Raw genomic sequence first — 19303 nt, forward strand, 5'->3', positions numbered from 1 at the left:
GACTAATGTGCTCAGCACAGGTAGCCTGAGGCAGCCTGAGGCAGCGTGGAAAATAAGACGGCTGAGTCTTCAGCTGCTTTCTGAGCGAACAGCGAGTGTCTACTCCAACAGTAACGCTGTAGGAGGAAAACCATCCATGATTTCTCCTCACCGACAAACGCACAACCTGATAGCACTGATGAGTGTGACCGTAAAGGTCCTTGTACTTCGTGTTTATATGCAAGTTCCAAAAGGAACACACAGCAAAAAATCAGTGTCAAAAAGCTTGGTTCACATCTGGAAGCAGAAAATGACAACATGTGAAACAGTGTGTACCACTTCCTTTCTAATACACACTGATCAGGCATAACATTCTGACCACCTCCTTGTTTCTCTGCTCATTGTCCATTTTATCAGCTCCACTTACTATATAGGTGCACTTTGTAGTTCTACAGTTACAGACTGTAGTCCATCTGTTTCTCTGATACTTTGTTAGCCCCCTTTTACCCTGTTCTTCAGTGGTCAGGACCCCCATGGACCCTCACAGAGCAGGTACTATTTGGGTGGTGGATCATTCTCAGCTCTGCAGTAACACTGACATGGTGGTGGTGTGTTAGTGTGTGTTGCGCTGGTCTGAGTGGATCAGACGCAGCAGTGCTGCTGGAGTTTTTAAACACTGTGTCCACTCACTGTCCACTCTATTAGACACTCCTACCTTGTCAGTCCACCTTGTAGATGTAAAGTCAGAGACGATAGCTCATCTGCTGCTGCACAGTTTGTGTTGGTCATCCTCTAGTCCTTCATCAGTGGTCACAGGACGCTGCCCACAGGACGCTGCCCACAGGACGCTGTTGGCTGGATATTTTTGGTGGGTGGACTATTCTCAGTCCAGCAGTGACACTGAGGTGTTTAAAAACTCCAGCAGCACTGCTGTGTCTGATCCACTCAGACCAGCGCAACACACACTAACACACCACCACCACGTCAGTGTTACTGCACTGCTAAAAAGTGCACCTATATAGTAAGTGGAGCTGATAAAATGGACAATGAGTGTAAAAACAAGGAGGTGGTCAGAATGTTATGCCTGATCGGTGTATGATCTGCATGTCAAAGACATTAAAAAAAGAAAATTTTACTTCTTAAGATTTCCTGAAACATAAAAAAGATCTTGTGCTGTAAATTATCTTACTTTATTTAAGAAACTCTTAGATTGATGTCAACCTAAAATCAGCGAAAACTAGAATATGCATCTTTTTTTATAAGTATTTTCTTATTTGGTAATTTCTTGAAATGGGAATCCTTGAACAACCTTATTTTCAGAGTACAATGGTTCAGAATATTTTGCGAGACTACAAAGCTAGACTTCTGTCCAATTAAATTCTTGAAATGTATTTTTTTATCCTGAAATTTCTGCTTTCATAGAGGAGTTTTAAAACATTTTAAGAGGTGTATATCACCAGCTAATTGGTTTAAATACAACAATCCTACCCAAAGTTTCTAAAAGCTATCTGATTAATCTCACACATACAAATCTAGTCTAATCTGTTAATCTTTAAATAAAAAAGTAAGATCCTTTTTTTTCTGGCTTGTCAAGGTTTCATTTTTTTGCGGTGTATTCCAGCTCCATCTGCTGCATCTGTAGCTTTAATTCGATTATCATGGACAATAAGTGTCTAGTGCTTCAAACACAAAACAAAGCCTAATGCTGTGTGGTGAGTGGTGTCAATTCTAACCGTGTTCTAAATCATACGCTACAAATGTGGCAGGCAGAGATGAGGTTGGAAAACGATTGGGTGTTCCTTTAATACAACGCTTGTAATACACAGGTTTCATTATGTAGTGTTTCCCCCACCATGAAATGGCTCCCAGGATGTAACTGGTAGACTAATGTTTTCTTCCAAGCATTCATTATTATGTAGTATCAAGATTTGGCCAAACATTTTCAGATGCACTGTATTCACATCATCCCATGGATCCAGCCCTGATATATATAGCAGCATGATGTAGCAGTGAGAAGGTGTGCTGGATTGTCCTGGACTAGCAGCGTCTACCTTTAGCACTGTAGTATTTAGTAACAGTGGCCTTTAACCCTTTAAGACAGATGCAAAAAAAACTGGCTACTTCTGCCATGTTATCTACTCTTTTTCATTAATAGCATGATTTCTGAACGCTGTTGTTTATTTGATGTGTAAAGGATGTGATCAAACAAAGCCAAATATTCAGAGATCATTTTTTTAGGGATACATCGATACCGATACTGGTATCAGCTGTTGGGCTGATACTGTGCTCATTTACTCGTACACATAAAAATGCACCGATACCAACATTTCAATACCCACTGATGACGTAAGTCGAATGTACACTGCTGTGCTAATGAACAAACACAGTAAAGGAGGCTCTGCTCACACAGAGAAAAGCTACCGCCAGACCTACACTGTCGGGTTTTACATACACACAATCACAACCGCTTCCCAACACATCTAGCGACACGAAAGCTAGAAAAACAGACGATTCCTGCCAAAGTACGTCTGCGCCATCTTTACTCTGGTTCACTGAATAGAATAGCAAGTTGTAAATGTTAATACAGTGATTTTTTGTAAACTAGGCTGAAGAGAAACCGTACTGTCCAATCATGTACATCACCGCCTCGTTTTAGCTTCAGTGCCCAGCGTTAGCAGTAGGGGTGGGGGAAAAATCGATTCTTAGATGCATCGCGGTGCGGACGTGGACGATTCTGAATCGATTCGCAATTGTCAAAAATCGATTTTCTAAATATTGATTTATAACGTAATGTTCACGGAACGCAAAAGGAGGAACTTAGAAGTGCAGCGCCCGGACAGTCTGTGACGGCGCATAACAAAAACACAATTGGAGGAGTGAGAAATCCGATTGATACTGTCTGCATTCAAAGCTAGGTTAGGTCAGGAGTCACAACACAAATGTTAAGAAGAGCCATTTTGCCTTTTCAACAAAAATCAAAGCACCTTGGGAGCCCCAACAACAGTATGTCTCAGTATGTGCTGATGTCCTAGTATAGACTAAAAAATATAAACTAAAACTCAGACTTACTTTGCTCTGCTTTAAGCTTTAGCTATAGCCACTTTCCTCCCGTCTCCGGCAGAAAACTTTTCCGCAAAAGTTGAATAGTTTCTTGTAAAATGTCTCTCAACGTTCGACTGCTTACGAGGCTGAAGTCGCTTCTTATTCTCCAGCTTCTTGTTCGAATTGTCCCGTTCCACCTTAAATTCTGACCGAGGTGCCTAATGTAAATGCCGAAGTTATAAAATCACTAAAGAAAGCGGGTAGAATAACTAATGTGCTGCATGGACATCCACTGCCACTGGATCTGATGTCACTGGAACAGCGTATTTTATTGCAGATGAGTGGCAGCAGCGTCTCATGTGCTCCAAACAAGAGCAGTGAATGAGAGCCTTCCATTAGTTTATTAATAAAAGATATTGGAAGTAAATTCATTATGGATCATTACAAATACTTTACTTTACATTCAGCTACAGCTCAACCAGCCAATCAAAAGACTTCAGACGTAAAACTCCATGTGAGCTCCTCAGATGCGTCAGCCTCGGATGTGATTCCTGCTGTCGCTGTGCTGCTGTTGAAAGAGACAGATCGGGGTTCAAACCTGTGAAACGTACTTTACTCACAGCTGTACAGAAGAGCTTTTCTAAAAAAACCCGCTCTTCTCCACTGCAGTACTATTCAATAAAATCTAACTAATGTAGCATAGCTAGCTAACACGTCATTTAATATAAGCTAGAGTTTAATGATTTACCTGTTAAGGTAGATCGCACTTATTTACACTAACAACTGCTTAATTCTGGTTAGGTTACTCAGTATGGTATCGGATTCAGTAACGGCGTGTACTAAAAACATGTAATCTACTCGATTTGAAAAAAATGTGATCCATGCATCCCTAATTTTTTATTATTCACAAACTACCATTTTGGACAAGAAAGCACATGAACAGGAAAATAAGTCACACATCAGCCACAAACGACTCACGTTACTCTGATTAAACAAATCAATAATAAGTGCTCAGTGATCCGAACTCAACTCTGATGGAGCTCATAAATAAAGGAAGTCTAGTGCCTAATTTATATAGTGATAGAAAACATGGTTCTGCACAGGAAATTGCAGTTCTACACGCTAAAATCAATAAAGTGATTTTACTGCTGCCTACAGGGACCTGCAGGTGGCGCAACTCCTCTGGTAGCAGATTTAAACAAGCAGCTTTTTGATCCGTCGAGTTCATGCGCTTTCCAGCAAACTGATATATTAGCTTGGGGTGTCTTTACTGAAGTATGGTGTTGTACCTCTAAATAGAGGGTAACAAAAGATGTGAAACTCAAGTGTGAAGTTTCTTGAGAAAACACATCTATACAGCCTTTGTTTGGGCTTAACAGTTCAAACCGTTTTCAGCATTAAGCAACTATTAACACAGTTTTTATATATTTACACAGAATTACATGTGAATTATTCTCTGGCCCAGTATGGAGTGTAAAGCATTGTTGAAAATAAACGTACAGAGAACATAAAGTGTATTCACATGTATTGTATTATCTTTATTGTTAAAAATAATACTGTTCAGCGTTACTTCAGCCCTACGCACATTTGATGAAATCACGGAACATTGTTACCTTTCGACAACCTGGCCTGAAAAACAAAACAAAAAAGAAATTCGGGGGGACACTGTCATGTCATGAACATAAATATCTTTGATTCGAACTGTACCAAGTACCAAACACAGCAGGTACCAAAAATTATACTGAGGGGCCTCATAATTGCAAAAATCTGACACTGGTTATTGTATCAAGTGAGAACTAAATCAAGGCTTATCTTTCACTTCCTGTCTTTGCCTCAGAAACAGGCCGTTGACCTGCTAACCACAGCTGGCTGCATGAGAAAAGCTTTAGGAAACCAGCCACACATGGCTCCTTCAGCTCCATCAGTCCTGAGATCAGCGGCTGGGGACTGCTGACAGCCCACAAAGACCATATATTTCTCTGGAACTAATCAGCATTCGCAAAACCGAGGTGTTCACTGAAACAATGGGGGCTTTGTCAGGGCACCGCAGATAGTCACACTGCTCCCCAACTGCTACTAACACATGCTTCTTGGAACCACTGGTCATCTATGCTGAAACAACATTGCCCCCTCTTCGAGCATCACAGGGCCTGCAATTCCCGCCAATGTTCTGATTCAATCGCATAAAACACAGCCCAGAAGAAAACAACCGCAAAACTCTCCTGGCTTCATTGTCCAGAAGCTGTCATCTGCCTGTCCAGCCGGAGCTCATTCTTTCAGATTCCTTTATAGGTTAGTGTCTGGTGCCCAAGCCCCATCAGCAGCAGAGTTTATGGTCTGGCTGCAGGACGAGACAGAAGTACACTGTCGCCATGAGAAGCTCCTCAGGGTCCGAGCATTAGAGCGGCTACAGGCCATTTCCTAGCGGGAAGGAATGTAGCACATAAAAACCAGCCAGAGCGGCATGCCAGCAGTTCGTCACCCTCGACCGAGAGAAGTGATTTTACTGACTACTTGTGAAAGCAGTGAGAAGCACAGAGTCATCAGGTGATGAAACCTTTTGCCTACGGATGACTGTTTTCACACTAACAAGCCGTTCCCACAGTAAGGCATGTTTAGCAATAGCGGCTGTGTGGTTTTACAGAACAATGACAGCCAGAGTGCTTCCTTCTACACAATGGAGGGCTGAGCACGATCTGAACACACCCCTCCATGCCAAGCCACCCGAATATGGAGCGTCATTATATTCACAGAGCAACACAAAAACAGTAAATAGTTATTAGTAATGTTTACATAGTATTATCAAAACAAATACTGTCTCTTATTAGACATTTAAAAAAGCAACTTACAATGAATAAAGATTAACAGTTTGTAAAAACTATTATCTAAATCCATACTATTATCAACATCCCAAAGGTGCTGTAACTATTTTGGCTTGCCAGATTTGGCTTTTTCCAAAGAAGAGGATGCACACAATTCTAAACCATGACTTTCAAATTCTCCTTTGCCAGTATTACGTAACCCATCTGTTATTTCTGGCTTCTATATCTCCATTGTCTGGAAGCACTGGCAACCGACGCACACCATCAATCATTACACAGAAAATGCTTTCTGAAACCACAAAATTGGTGGGAAAGGAACACTGCTGGCTTGTCTTTTCTTGCAGAACTAGGAACCAGTCTGATGTGATCCACTACCAACACCTCACCTGCATGAACTACTGCAAGGTCTTGATGGCTAAAGTCTGACTGGTCACTGAAAACAGTGAAACTGACTGCGCACTGTTTGAAACGATCTATTCACCAAGCACTGCCATACTAAACCACAAACGATAGCAATCATCCATCTTAGGGCAAAAATGTGGTTAGATATATCTGAATTCAATATTCATTGTTTATATAATATAATGCAATATGGTTTGTCATTTAATTTGGAGAATTCGCCAGCAGATACAAAAAAATAATCAAGCTCCTTAATTTTCATTGTGGTTTCAGGTTTAGGACAGAATGAGTCAGTGACCCAGTTTTGAACCAAATTCGGAGCCCATTCGAGTCTGTCTGTCACTTCTTACCTATGATGTCTTCATAGGCATTCTCCTCTAACGTGCTTTTGGAGCTGGGGCGACTGTGGTTCTCTGTGGAGGCCGTGCCATTTTCCGTGGGCGAGGAGGGGTAGGAGGAGGGCAGGCTGGCAGCATCTTCGGATTCACATGATTCTCTGGAGGATGAATGGGAGAGAAAGAAAAGAGAGAGCTCAGCTTTGAAACACACAGAGCTGTTTTGCTAAACCAGTGAAGTGCTGGCCAGTTGGTCTGGCTGCCTAACATCCTCCCCCTGACTGATTCCAATCAGGCCAGACCACCTGAGCAGATGAAAGCCCCCTTCACATGATGCACGGAGTCCAAATATGTATCATCCCTCAGTGTCTCTCTCCTGGACTGCCAATTAAAACGAGAAGCAGAGAGAAGGGCCCGGGCATGCTGTTCAAATGAATAATAGCCTTATTATGCTGATGGTAACATAGGCTCCAATTGGACTGCAATTTCCTGTTTATCCACAATAAGCCAAACAAAATGAACACTCTTACTCTTCTATGTCGGCGAACTCATACCGGATACAACATCAAAGCGTCAGTATATGAAAAGCTCACTTAGAGAGTCAAACCCCAAACAATGTGATGCTGGCTCACTAAATGCCTATGGCTTTTAAACAGTTGACTCTGCAACGGCCACAGGAACGTCAGCCGGGGACTCTGCCACACAGATCCTTCCCCGCTCACACATCATGAGAACCTGGCTCGCCTCCACACTCAGTGACCGACCTAAACAATCCTGACTCCAAACCTAATTCAAAAGGCCTTGAGGAACGAGAGCTATAAACAAAATGTTAGTGCTCCACAAAGCCATGAGAGCTTCCTCGCTGAGCAGCATTATATCAACATAATGAGAGGAGATGAGGCAAACTCTTTGGGTCAGTTACAGCTTCTAGTGATGGTGCATTTGCAGCACTTTACTATGAAGTTTAGTAATAAATCAAATATAAGTTTGGTCTGTTCAAAGTATGTTTTCAGCCAAGGACTAAGTAGTAGTTTAGTGAGGTACTGGAAAAAAAATAAAGAATGTTTTACAGACCTTGTGAAAGTTACTGAGCGGCCCTTACTTCATTAGTACAACTTGCAGATATTTAAGCACTGCCAGTGCGAATAAATCTCACGTTTAAGATAAAAGGAACATAAAAATACATATTACTTCAGAAGACATGAGAGCAAAACTGCATGCCGTATAATACGACACCTGAGTAAGAGGCCTCAGTTACTGTTGCCTAATATGGGAAAAGACATGCTGGGAAAAAAATGTCAGAGGACTCTATGCTGATCTCTGCTTACTATCAAATGGAAGCTTTCAGCAAAGTAACTCAGTTTGAAACCTAAGGGTCTGAGAAGTGGTTGAGGCCAACCTTCGATGTGTGACTATGCAGTCAGAAACAAACGGCAATAACTTATGGCTAGAGCTACATCAGCAGGGTCAGCGCTTGGCCTGCGACCCTTACTCTTAACAACATTCTCAACATAACATTTATGCATTCCAAGATAAATAAATGATGTATGACTTGCAGGCCCAATCCTAATAAAGAGAAGAGACTAAATCACTGCTTCTCTGTACAGATTTAGAACCTCGTTTGGAGGTTTGTGAGAAAAGGCCCACGTTCCTTAAGGCAACATCTGCATTAACAATAATTACAGATGAAATTGGCAAAACAATGTATGAGTAAAAGAATCGTGTTTCTCACCTATCCTGAGACCTCTTGGCTGAGATTCCGCCTGCCTTCAGGTGGCGTGTTATTGTGGGGGTTGTGGTCTCAGAGTTGAGAGGTAATCCATTGCTAGGCAAAGAGTCCTTGTGGTTCCGATTAGCATCATATTCAAAGGTGCGCTTAGGTTTAGGCAGGGGATTGACAGGGGTGCCTGGCGGGCCCTGTGCAGAAGGAGGCTCCAGGCTCTCAGACCGAATGGAGCTCACGCTGAACCTCTGCCTGAACTTTGAGAGTTTTTCCGTCCCAAGGCAAGTATCTGGCTCAGTGGCAACAGAGCAGATGCTGCTCCGCTTGCTTCCACAAGTGCTGTCCAAGTCCTCCATTCCAGCAATAGTGAAAGACTTCCGTGATTTGTCCAGGCCATAGCAGTTGCTGAGATACGGTGGTGGAGCAGGGGAAGGACTTTCCTTCAAGGCTTGCTCGATCTTCTGTATCCGGTTTAGTACGGCGGAGGTCTCCTTGCGAGCAGAAAGACTACGGAGAAAGAGCCCTGGTGACTCTGCCTTCGCGGGTCTCTTCTCTCGTTCTCTTTTCTGGAACTGTCTGAGGCACTCTCGATCTGAAGCCCCTTCCTCCTCCTCTGTCTCTGGGTAGGAGCATTCAGAGAACGCTGTGCTCATCCTCCGCATGCCCTTGAAGTCAAAAGTCTTTTCGCTGCAAGGAGAGGACAAGAGGCTGGGGCAGCCTTCGCTTCCACCGCCAGGCCTCTTCTCCAAGCAAAGACTCATCCTAGCCTGAGCCACCTTACGGCATTCCCAATCCGAGATCTTCTTGCGGATAGCGGCAGACGAGGCACCGCTCCCAGTATGGCCGAGTGAGAGGGTGCGCTTGTGCCCGTGGTTGGTGGAGGACGCTAAGGAGAGGGTACTCCAGCTGAGAGGTCCAGGACACAGTCCATCGCCCGCTGGAGATCCTTCCTGTGGTTGGTTCTCCTTCTGCTCCTGGTCTCCTCCAGTAGACGGCTTGTAGATACTGAGCTTCTTATCCAGATAGCCAATGCTCTTAGCCTTGGTGAGTCTACTTTTGGATTCAAACTCACTAGACAATGTGGAGCCAGGGCGCAAGCTAGCTGTCTTATAGCTCCAGTTTCTCTGAGATCGGAGCTTTGTGTCAGCTTTAGCAAATCTGCCCTCCTGACCGGTGTCCTCAGTGTCACTAAGCTGAGATTGACACGACTCCTTTACAGCAGAAAGAATAGGAGGTGGGGACACGGACTGAGACCTGGAACAAGAGCAAACAACAGAGGGAACTTACAAAAGAAACTCTCCCACATCAACATTATTTTGGTCCATTAGACAACCTGAAAGAGGCAAATGCAAAACTGTGCTGAGAAAGTTTCTCAACTCTTTTCTGTAAATGTTGTGAGAAACTAGGCATGGAATGTAAGCCGTTACCCAAAGGTGTTCTCTGCTTGCCAATGAGTTAATCTGTATATCTCTGCAGGCAATAGAGAAAAAAAACACTTCAGAAGTCAGCGGAAGAAGAAGAAACATGGATACAAGTTTCAAATAATAGGCAAAGCTGGCTACGTCAAATGTTCGGTGGAAAGTACCACAGCAATTTGACATAACTTTGGCAAAATGGAAACTCACTTCAAGCCAAAACAAATACAGCTCAGTAAAATGCATGTGTGGATTTTTCCACATAATTAAAATGATTTGGGGTGAATTTATATGGACCTCACACACAAAAGCCATGGGAAACCATCAAACGAGCGGGATGAAAATGAGCCTACCTTCACCAGTCCTCAGCCATTTCTCCTGGTCGTTTGTCCTGGCTCAAACTGTTTTACTCAGACAGACTACCTGACTGCCTCATCGTCATCATCGTTCCCGGTCTCATTGTTCACCACGCAGACACTACTCACTGCTGAGCAATAGGATTAAGGACTCTGCTGACCTCATTCCGGTCTCCACAAAGACGCAATCGCTTTCTCACTCATTTCAAAATCTCAAGAGCATTGCTTGTGAGATTCCAGGAACTGGGACTTGACTCGGCTCGTACCTTAATGAAACTGAGGCAGCCGTATCTGATGTCACAGCAGTGGTTAGAATAACAAGTGCAAGTTGGGAGGAGGCCAGGACTGTGATCCTGGGTGCAGGCTGGGACAGATTGCTTAACACCTCACCTTCAGCGCCCTTCCCCAAAAGGGAGGAGGAATGTAAAAGCACCTGAAGCCCTGCAGGCCTTCATTAAAGGGCCAATATGACAACAGCTCTTACACTCACAAAATGCACCACCACTCAGTGTAGAACTCGCACACAAAAATGTGCAGCTCTAATGGTCTAAACACAAAGACAGAGCAATCCTAAAATCCATAGTGCATTACAGGCTCACTGCTTAAGCTATTATTTAACTGCCTACTACGTTTCCCTTGCACTTCATTATAATGATAATTAATCATACTTCATAAACCATGACTGGAGTAAGTTTCCTATTTTGCCTGCCAGTTTTCTCAACGACAGCGTTAATCAGCTTTGACAGTCCAACAATATGCATTGGTATCCTGGATTATATCATCACTGTTGGAGTGCGTGATTTCCCCTTTTAATCTCTTATTTCTGCCCACACCTAAAACTTTCTACATAAAAATGCAGCACACAGAAACTGCAATTTCAGTTCAGCAAAGATTACAACGAATAAAAGAAGTTCGAAAGTTCAGTCTTTAAGGGAGTCAAACATACAAGACATCATAAGCTCTCTGAAGAAGTCTTAGCATGAAGAGGTGACATTAGTGAAAAATACAGCGCTTAATCCTCCCCAAGACACGCTGGGCTTGATACGACTGCAGAATGTGCTCACAGTGCACCTGAATTTAACGTTCAATGCAGTCACAGCCCCACCTACTGTGCATAGCCCCACCTACTAAGTGCCCCATGAGACGCAGGGATTAAAAGCTGTAGTGGAATAACAGAGCTGTCAATGAGCTAAAGACCAAACACAAAGTGAAGGTTCAGTGATGAAGAGACATCAGTGTTAATAAATTAAGTTCTTTCTCACAAAAATATTCTACAAGGGTTTAATTTTACCCGAGCTAATAAAAGTAGAACTGTAAAATGATTATATGCACATATGTGCAATATGCCTATGTGTAATTCACCGCTGCACATCACTCTGTAAAGGCTGAAATAATTTTAAAGTCAGAGACGTCGGCTCAGATGTCGCAGAACAGTTTCGGAGATGCAGTTTGAGGTTTTCAGACCACGTTATACATCTGTAAGTACTAACGTTACACACAGCCTAATGAAGTTCTGGCTAGATGTTTAGGTCTAAGATGCAAAATCAACATTAAACATTAAAAGGTTTAGAACATCGGGCCGCCTGAGCAGTCACTCTTAAGATCTGCTGTTACAAAGGGCCCTTGGCTCAGGTTCAAGCATATAATTCCAGATCGTCAAATGGAAAAAGACAGGAAGCTGCCAAATCTGACAAAGAAGTTTGGAGAGTACTGTTCAGAACACAGATCTTTTAATCAAGTCTGGTATTGACATCAAAATCAGATCTCATCAGAATAACTCATGTGGATTTGCCCCATCACTGAAAATCTCCTCTAAACTGCATCATGCCTTCTCCAATCCATCAATCGGAATTCCCCAGATCGGAGTGATATGAGACTATTACTGCAAATCCACATTTAAATTCAATCAGCCATGGAATAACACAGCACGTTAAAAATACCCCCCTAGGCCTGCCTGGGGCGCCACTCCAAATGTCATAAAAGATTATTTCCATGACTACAATATTCAGTTTGTGCAAAGTCCGTTACACGAAAGAAATACATCGAGTCCAGAATTCTGACATGGAACCCAGAGTGAATCTGTGTCTGTGGTCTGAGGAGGGTCTCTGGATGCCTGGACAGGGCCAGAACAAACAAGCCCAAATCTAGAGCTCTGGGACTGGGGAAGCTCAGCTGTACTGGCCACACAGGGGCCAAGCAGTATGCCAGTTTTGGTCTGGCTCTTCCCAGGGCTTGAGGGCAATGCTGACCACAGGCCATTTCCTGTTTGAAAGCTCTGCCATAACGGAGAAACTATGGGGCTCCACTAGCACACATCAAAAGGTGCACATTAAACCAAGAGCTAATGGGCCTCGACTCAGCCCCTAGAAATATGTGGGAGTTTCATCTGTGAGTGAGTTATTTTTTCAGTTATTATCTTTCCTACAAAAAGCACATATGCCATGCCTACCTACGGCCAGCCCCCCATCACCCCCCCACATAAATCTACCTCCTCAGCATGATCTCCTGCCCGTAAAGACTGTGATTTAGCAGTAGAGCCCTCTTTATCCCCATCTTTGCCACACGTTCTTCAGAGGGTAGGAGAAACTATGCAGTCTGGGGTTTTTTTTTGTCCCACTAGTTCGCACAATTTCCTTAGGTAAATATTTCTGACATTATAGAACTCCTGATAAGTCATTACACAAGCGACTTCTGTTCCACTCAGAAGAACGACTTTACTTGTCCCTTTGCCAGAACACACTTGATTGTGCTTTCACTACTGGCAGAGAGAACCACTGTTAAATGACGGCCGAATTACAGAAACTTCTATCATTCAGTTCCTGACACGGTACCCACACTTGACAGGCACCGAAAATGCCATTAGACTCAAGCACTATTATAATCAACACTCGCAATCAACACAGCCTTTTGAAATAGATTATTACAGCCTAAATAATTACTACTGGGTAGTGTTATCAAAGAACATACCAAGAGAACAGCATGTGTTTATTCATCCTATTTGCCTTAAGTGAAAATTAAACATACACCAGGAGTCTACGCAATCTTGATGACATATCCAGAAAAAGCAATGTCCATATGGAAGAATTTACATCCTCTGCCAGCTTCTCGTTTACAGCAGCAACATCTGAACTTCACCATAGCTGGACCCAGAGGAAAGATTACACTTCAACAGCTGCCCATTCTGAACAGAAGACATAACATGATTTCTGCTGCTAGAGTCCACGGCATTTCAGCAGAGACTGACTCAGGCTTTATAGAGTTTACAGTCATCCGGCAGAGTCAAACAGATTTTATAAGACCCAAAAGTTTTGGGTGCTGGAGCCTCAAGACTGGCTAGCAACCCCAGAGTTAAAAACTAAACTCATTACCCGTTTTTGCCATGTTTGTTTGAGTGAGACGCAGCACTGCAAGACATCCATCGTAAATGAAAAACATACTGCCATGGATTTACAGCGAAATTCCAAACAGGACTTGGCCCTACAAAAGCATCGCAGTATGAAGATCTTTGTAAGATAGGAGAGTCTGAGCTATGATGCTCACCTGTCGGGGATCTCCTGTGGGCTTTTAGCCCCTCCTGTTCTGGACACAGCCTTGGAGCTCTTGTTGGCAGTCATTTCCTCCCTTGGACTGCCCACTCTAACAGACAGAAAAAACGTAAGTAAATCAGATGCATGACCTAAAATCTTTTGAGTTGACTGATTAGACACTGTAACCATCTTTATCGCAAAATGCATAATATGAAATGAGTCTGCATGAAAACAATGGCATTTGGCACTACATGCAAACATAACATTACATAATACAACAACATCTTAATCTTCAGTTTTAACCTTCATTTTTCAGGTAATGCAAAATACACACACACACACATCTTCTAAGCCGCTTATCCTTCTGGGTCGTGGGGGGAGCTGGAGCCTATCCCAGCAGTCATTGGGAGGAAGGCAGGATACACCCTGGACAGGTCACCAGTCCATCGCAGGGCAGACAGACAGACATTCACACAAACACTCACACCTAGGGGCAATTTAACATGTCCAGCTGGACTGACTGCATGTGTTTGGACATGCACACTCCACACAGAAAGGACCGCCGGGGAATCGAGCCCTTGGCTGATAATACTGACGGATACTGACAACCTGTGATTAATTGTTATCACCAAAAAGCACAGATACTAACCGATTTTTTTTTTTACAACAGAGTGAAACCGTACTCAACTGACAACAATCACACGTCAGTAACTCACTGTTTAACTAATAATATTAAAGTACATTTTTTAAACTTAAAATATAAAATGACATCAGCCAATTTTATCAGTTAGCCTTTTAAAAATGGTTTGCCGCAAACTTTTCACACTAGTCAGGCTCTGATACACAACAAGCACTGCATAATCTTGCCACATAATTTGAGTTAATTGGGGAGGGCAATACGACAAAATCATTTCAATGCTTAATTACATCATGCTAAGCTTTTCTGAACGTATTATGGGCACCGTCAGTACTTCCACTGATTAACCGCCATGTTTCATTAAAAAGCACGTTCCTAAGGAGCGTAGCAGTCCGAAGTTTTTACTCTTCTTTGCAAGATTGTGAGTTAGAATGTAGTACAGATGTAGTGCAGCATAATACGTGTAATGTTCAATAAAAAAATTACTCAATTTTTTAACATTACTCAAAAATATTACTCAATTTTTTAAAAAATATGGCATTACTGGTACATTGTGTCTTGTTTCCGACATACTGCCCAATCCTAGGGTCGCTATAATGCAATGCAACATTATAGAACAAGAATTAACAGTTTTGTCTGTGTTACAATATTATATGTGTTCACAACTGCTTGTCTAATTTCTTATGATATAACAGTATTTATTAATATATTAATTTGATGGATGATCTATGGGTGACTAACCCTTGTGTGGTGTGTTTGTTACTCAGTGGTCTGCTGGACCCACCACATTATTGTTTTTTAAATCAATACAGCCATAACAATTTCTATAAAAATACCAGATATTTAAAATATCAGCGTAGGGTTTTCCTTTAGCAGCTGTAGCCAGTCAGCAGCCTGTCCATGATGTCCAACCTCACACACACACACACACACACACACAAACAGCCGGCCATGTAGGAGGAGAACAGAGTGACGGACACAGCACCTCAACACTTTTACTCCCCGCAGGTTCACCCAACACCACATGTGTAATACAGGGAGATTCACTTGAAAGAGGCCCTGAATATTCTGCTATAACTCCTGTTAGGATGAAGCAATCTGAACCAAAAAAATACACTACACATCTTGACGTATGTGTAATCGACTGCATTACATGCGTGCTGGAAGTGATCTTTCTGCCAGACACATGAAGGGGATACGGGGGGTTTGCACCCGGAAGTTCCGATGGCTGTCCGGCGCCTACCTCATCGCTCCGATGCAGGGCCATCCCAGCTTGTTCAAAGCTCCATATACTGAGGAGCTCATTGCACGTTGTTTCGTTCAGACTGCTTCGTCCTAGAGAGAGTTATTACAGAATATTCGGGGCCTCTTTCGAGTGAATCTCCCTGTATAAACGTGTAGGGGGTGAACAGTGTGATGTCTGAAAATGTGAACACACTGAAAATGTGTTATTTTATATGTTCTTCACAGAAAATGAGCAAAGGCTGAAATAATAACAAATCACATAATTTTTTATTTTGGCAACTACTGATAATGAGTCCCACAGACCCCGACACCATATGAGGGTTAAAAAGGTGTTAAGAAAGTAACTAGAAAAATATGCACTTAAATCAGACAAGCTTCTGAGGTTGGCCTTTACCTACACTTACCAGCACAACTCTGCCTCCAACATAAATATCCAGTTCTAGATGTGGACTGTCAGATATCAAATACATGACTTCACTGAACTGCAAATAGTGTCAAAAAAAGAAATCTAAATCTTCTGCTTGAGAAACAATGTATTTTTTTTTTAAAGCAGGTGGTAAGTAACATTAACATACATCAAAAATAGTTCTGAAAGGAGGTTACACGGTTCTCTCAGCGCAAAATCCAATCAATGACATCACGACCCCTGAAGTTCAGTACAGAGAGCGAGAAAGGGATTTCAGCTCGACGAGGGCTGGGATAAAAGATTATTTGCAAACAGAGAAAGTTGCCAAATACTGTGCAAGAGAAAAATCTATAGAGCTCTACTGGGAGTCAATGTTTCAAGTATTCTCTAGCAGTGTTTGAACAGAGCAGCCAAAATTAACAGAACAAAGCTGGTCTCTGGGCTCATTAAATAGGCTATTGATTGCTTTTTCCCATGAATGTTTGCACCTAGTGGATTAAAAAAAAGCTTTTTTCCTGGTAGATATTAGTTTTACAAGCTGTGCAGAAGAGAAGTGACTTTCATGCTTTAAGCTTGTAGGTTAAGCTGATCGCTGGGACCAGGGGAACCGGTTTTATTCTTTATTTTGTCACAGGAAGGGCCCAGGAGACACTGGACTATCTTGATTTATAGTAGACTGCACTCTTTGCACAAAACGTTACTTTATTACCGAGCTACTCGTTTGATGGTCATAATTATTACTGAAGATGTGTCCTGGGACTGTGGCCCTGAGCAATTTGCTTTTGTTGCATTTATCTTTTAGAAAAAGTGTTTAACTGTGACCCTGATCTCCGATCAGACACTTCTGGGCCAGAGAAATGAGTTAACACTTACACTGGCAGCACAACGGCCGTACATAAGCATCGCTGCTATAAATTGCCTTTATGCTAAGCAATGGCTTAATCAACATTCTCCTACCACCACAGCCCCAGATGCTGAGCACTTAGCTGTTTCCTCCCATCAAACCAGAGGGCAACCTCATCTGAGTGCAGAAGAAGAAAAAATAAGTTCCACACAGCAAAAGGAAAAACCTACCAGATGGGGCTAAGGATGGATGATACAGTAAAACTATCACAGTACTTAGAGACTTTTTCCACGATGCATGATAGACATCACAATATCTAGTTTTTCTGGGATTTGTTGATTTGGAAAAGCCAAAAAAAGAACCGTAAGTAGGGCTGGGTACCGAAAAAAGGCAGTACCAAGTACAAAGAAATTAAAATCTGTGACTTTTTTGGTATTATGGATGAAAATTACATCGTGAAGGATTATCAGAATTATTTAAAAAAGGAAGAAGAAAAGAAAAGAGAAACAAACGTGAGACGACATCTGAGTCTGGCTGGCTCCTCGATGCATGGAGAGCACATACAGCCACTCTGTCACAGAGGTCCAAGCTCTGGCAGTATTTTGTAAAACTAAGTTAACGTTAGATCTAAACAGCTCCTGCACAGTTAATGCTTTAAACTTTAAAACATTTGATCACAAATGGGATTTATCTCCGATGAGACACGGCACGAGAAATGGCACTACTCCATCACCGCCGGGGAAACACACCACAACCAAACACAGACATAAAGGTCTGCAGTAAGGACATACAGTGGGGTCCAAACATCTGAGACCACTGCTGAAAATACTTCTGTTTTGCATTGCTTTCTTATTTAATATAAAGTTCGTCATGTCAAATGATAAAAGTTTTTCATTTCAAATGATTTTTAGACATGACCATTTCAGTGAAAAGTAGAACTTATTAAATAAGTTTCAGAATTTCTTAGTATTTGATACAGTATGTCCATTTTTTGCTTTATCAACAGCTCCAGCTGGCATGGACTCAAAATGTTTGGGCAAAAGCCTCTGATCAGTATGTGAAATCCACCTGAGAGTCGTCTGAACACATTTTTTGTAAAAACAGTAAGGTCTTGTACAAAAGCCTCATGGTCTATTTCACAACTTTGACAACTCAATTTGAATAGTGATGTAGAAATAGTGCAGAATTTCAAATATTACTTCTTCATTTTGACTTTTCAGAACATTTTTTAGGATTCTAGAAGTTTCTGTGGTCTATTTCCATGTTTAAATGAAAAAAAAATCCAGATTTTCGATGTGGGCTCGGACTGTCGGGCTACACCGTATCAGCAGGTAAGGTAACAGTCTGCCGGGCAGCTTCCTGACTTCTGCACGAGAAGTTTAACTACTGTGAGATTCATCGTGTGGTGAGCATGTTTAGAGTCAGTCAGCACCAAAACTAGCACTTATTAGCTCACCAGCAGGCCTGCAGGACTGAACTACACACAGTAAATCACTATCCAAGGGTTTCATAATTGAATCCTATTATCTAATTGTTATATAATGATTCACAAAAGAATTTCTTTCAATACAATAATCCAATTTTCAGCTTATTAGAGCAATTAACACAATGAAGGGACAATACTTGAAACAAAAGCTGTGCTTTATAGTGTCACAGTCTAATGATCTAGCCACCAGTGAATATGTTAGCCACAAGCTAATGCAATAGCCACAAGCCAACATGCTAGTCATGATACAACGATACAATAATATAATGCATTTGTGCAGTCAAATGTGTATATCAAGCATTTCATAATGACTTCAAACCTCGGCCACATTTTAAAACCAAAACCATCTGTTAATTATTGTAATTATCGATTTAAAGCTCCCTCTTCCTCATCACTCAGAGCGATGCTAGCCAGCGCAGGTGTCTGTTAGCTGAGATAACAGATCTGGAGGTTCGCGTTCTCCTCCAAGCGTGTTCAGCTCTCCAATGACTCTGCATTAGCAGCAGTTTGAAAACATGCAGCAGCTGGCTTCACATGACCTGGAAGACGCTTATGTTTGCCTTCGTGTGATTGGAGGAGTCCTAATTAGTGGGTGAACTGGATGCTACTAAATTAGGAGAAAAATGCCCCCCCCAGACAAAACAAACAAACAAACAAACAAACAAAAAAACAGCATCAGAAATTTAAATTTCTGCAGAGAAGAAACGACGGTTCATTCTGTCTTTGGTCCATTTAGACATCTTTGGCTTCATACTTCAAACTGCACTGCAGAGTTTGTTTTGAAGCAAACCCAGACCGACTTGGGGTGCAGCAGAGTTCGGATGACATTCACACTTGCTCTAATGTAAACCGGCCCAGCCTGAATGCACCCTTATTGTGTACTATGACTACCCTGACCAATCATGACGTTTTCTGTGTCGATGAATTAAGACTGTTGATGTTGATGAATTTCATCAACATATTGGAAGATATTTCATAATTGCAACATACTTCAATATAATTACATAACGCTATTTTGTCAATTTTGTGAATCTCTAGCCATTGTCTTAATTCCACCTTTTTACTAGCTCCATTTGAGAACAGTTTA

At 42.1% G+C, this 19303-nt stretch overlaps 1 protein-coding gene across 3 annotated transcripts in view; it reads right to left on the reverse strand.

Annotated features, from left to right (window-relative positions):
* dennd2b (DENN domain containing 2B) overlaps positions 1-19303 on the reverse strand; it is a 77901-nt gene that overhangs the window by 33304 nt on the left and 25294 nt on the right. For 2 of the 3 annotated variants that reach the window (XM_036586904.1, XM_036586903.1), the window contains exons 2-4: positions 13612-13707; positions 8310-9554; positions 6593-6738 (exon numbers count right to left, since the gene is read on the reverse strand). In XM_036586904.1, the coding sequence (XP_036442797.1) occupies positions 6593-6738; positions 8310-9554; positions 13612-13685 (1465 nt within the window). In that variant the 5' untranslated portion in view covers positions 13686-13707. Of the gene's footprint in view, positions 1-6592; positions 6739-8309; positions 9555-10068; positions 10377-13611; positions 13708-19303 lie in introns of those variants that run through there. The other variant, XM_036586905.1, reaches the window with a different exon arrangement.

This window comes from Colossoma macropomum, unplaced genomic scaffold, assembly GCF_904425465.1.
Source record: "Colossoma macropomum unplaced genomic scaffold, Colossoma_macropomum, whole genome shotgun sequence".
Lineage (NCBI taxonomy): Eukaryota > Metazoa > Chordata > Actinopteri > Characiformes > Serrasalmidae > Colossoma > Colossoma macropomum.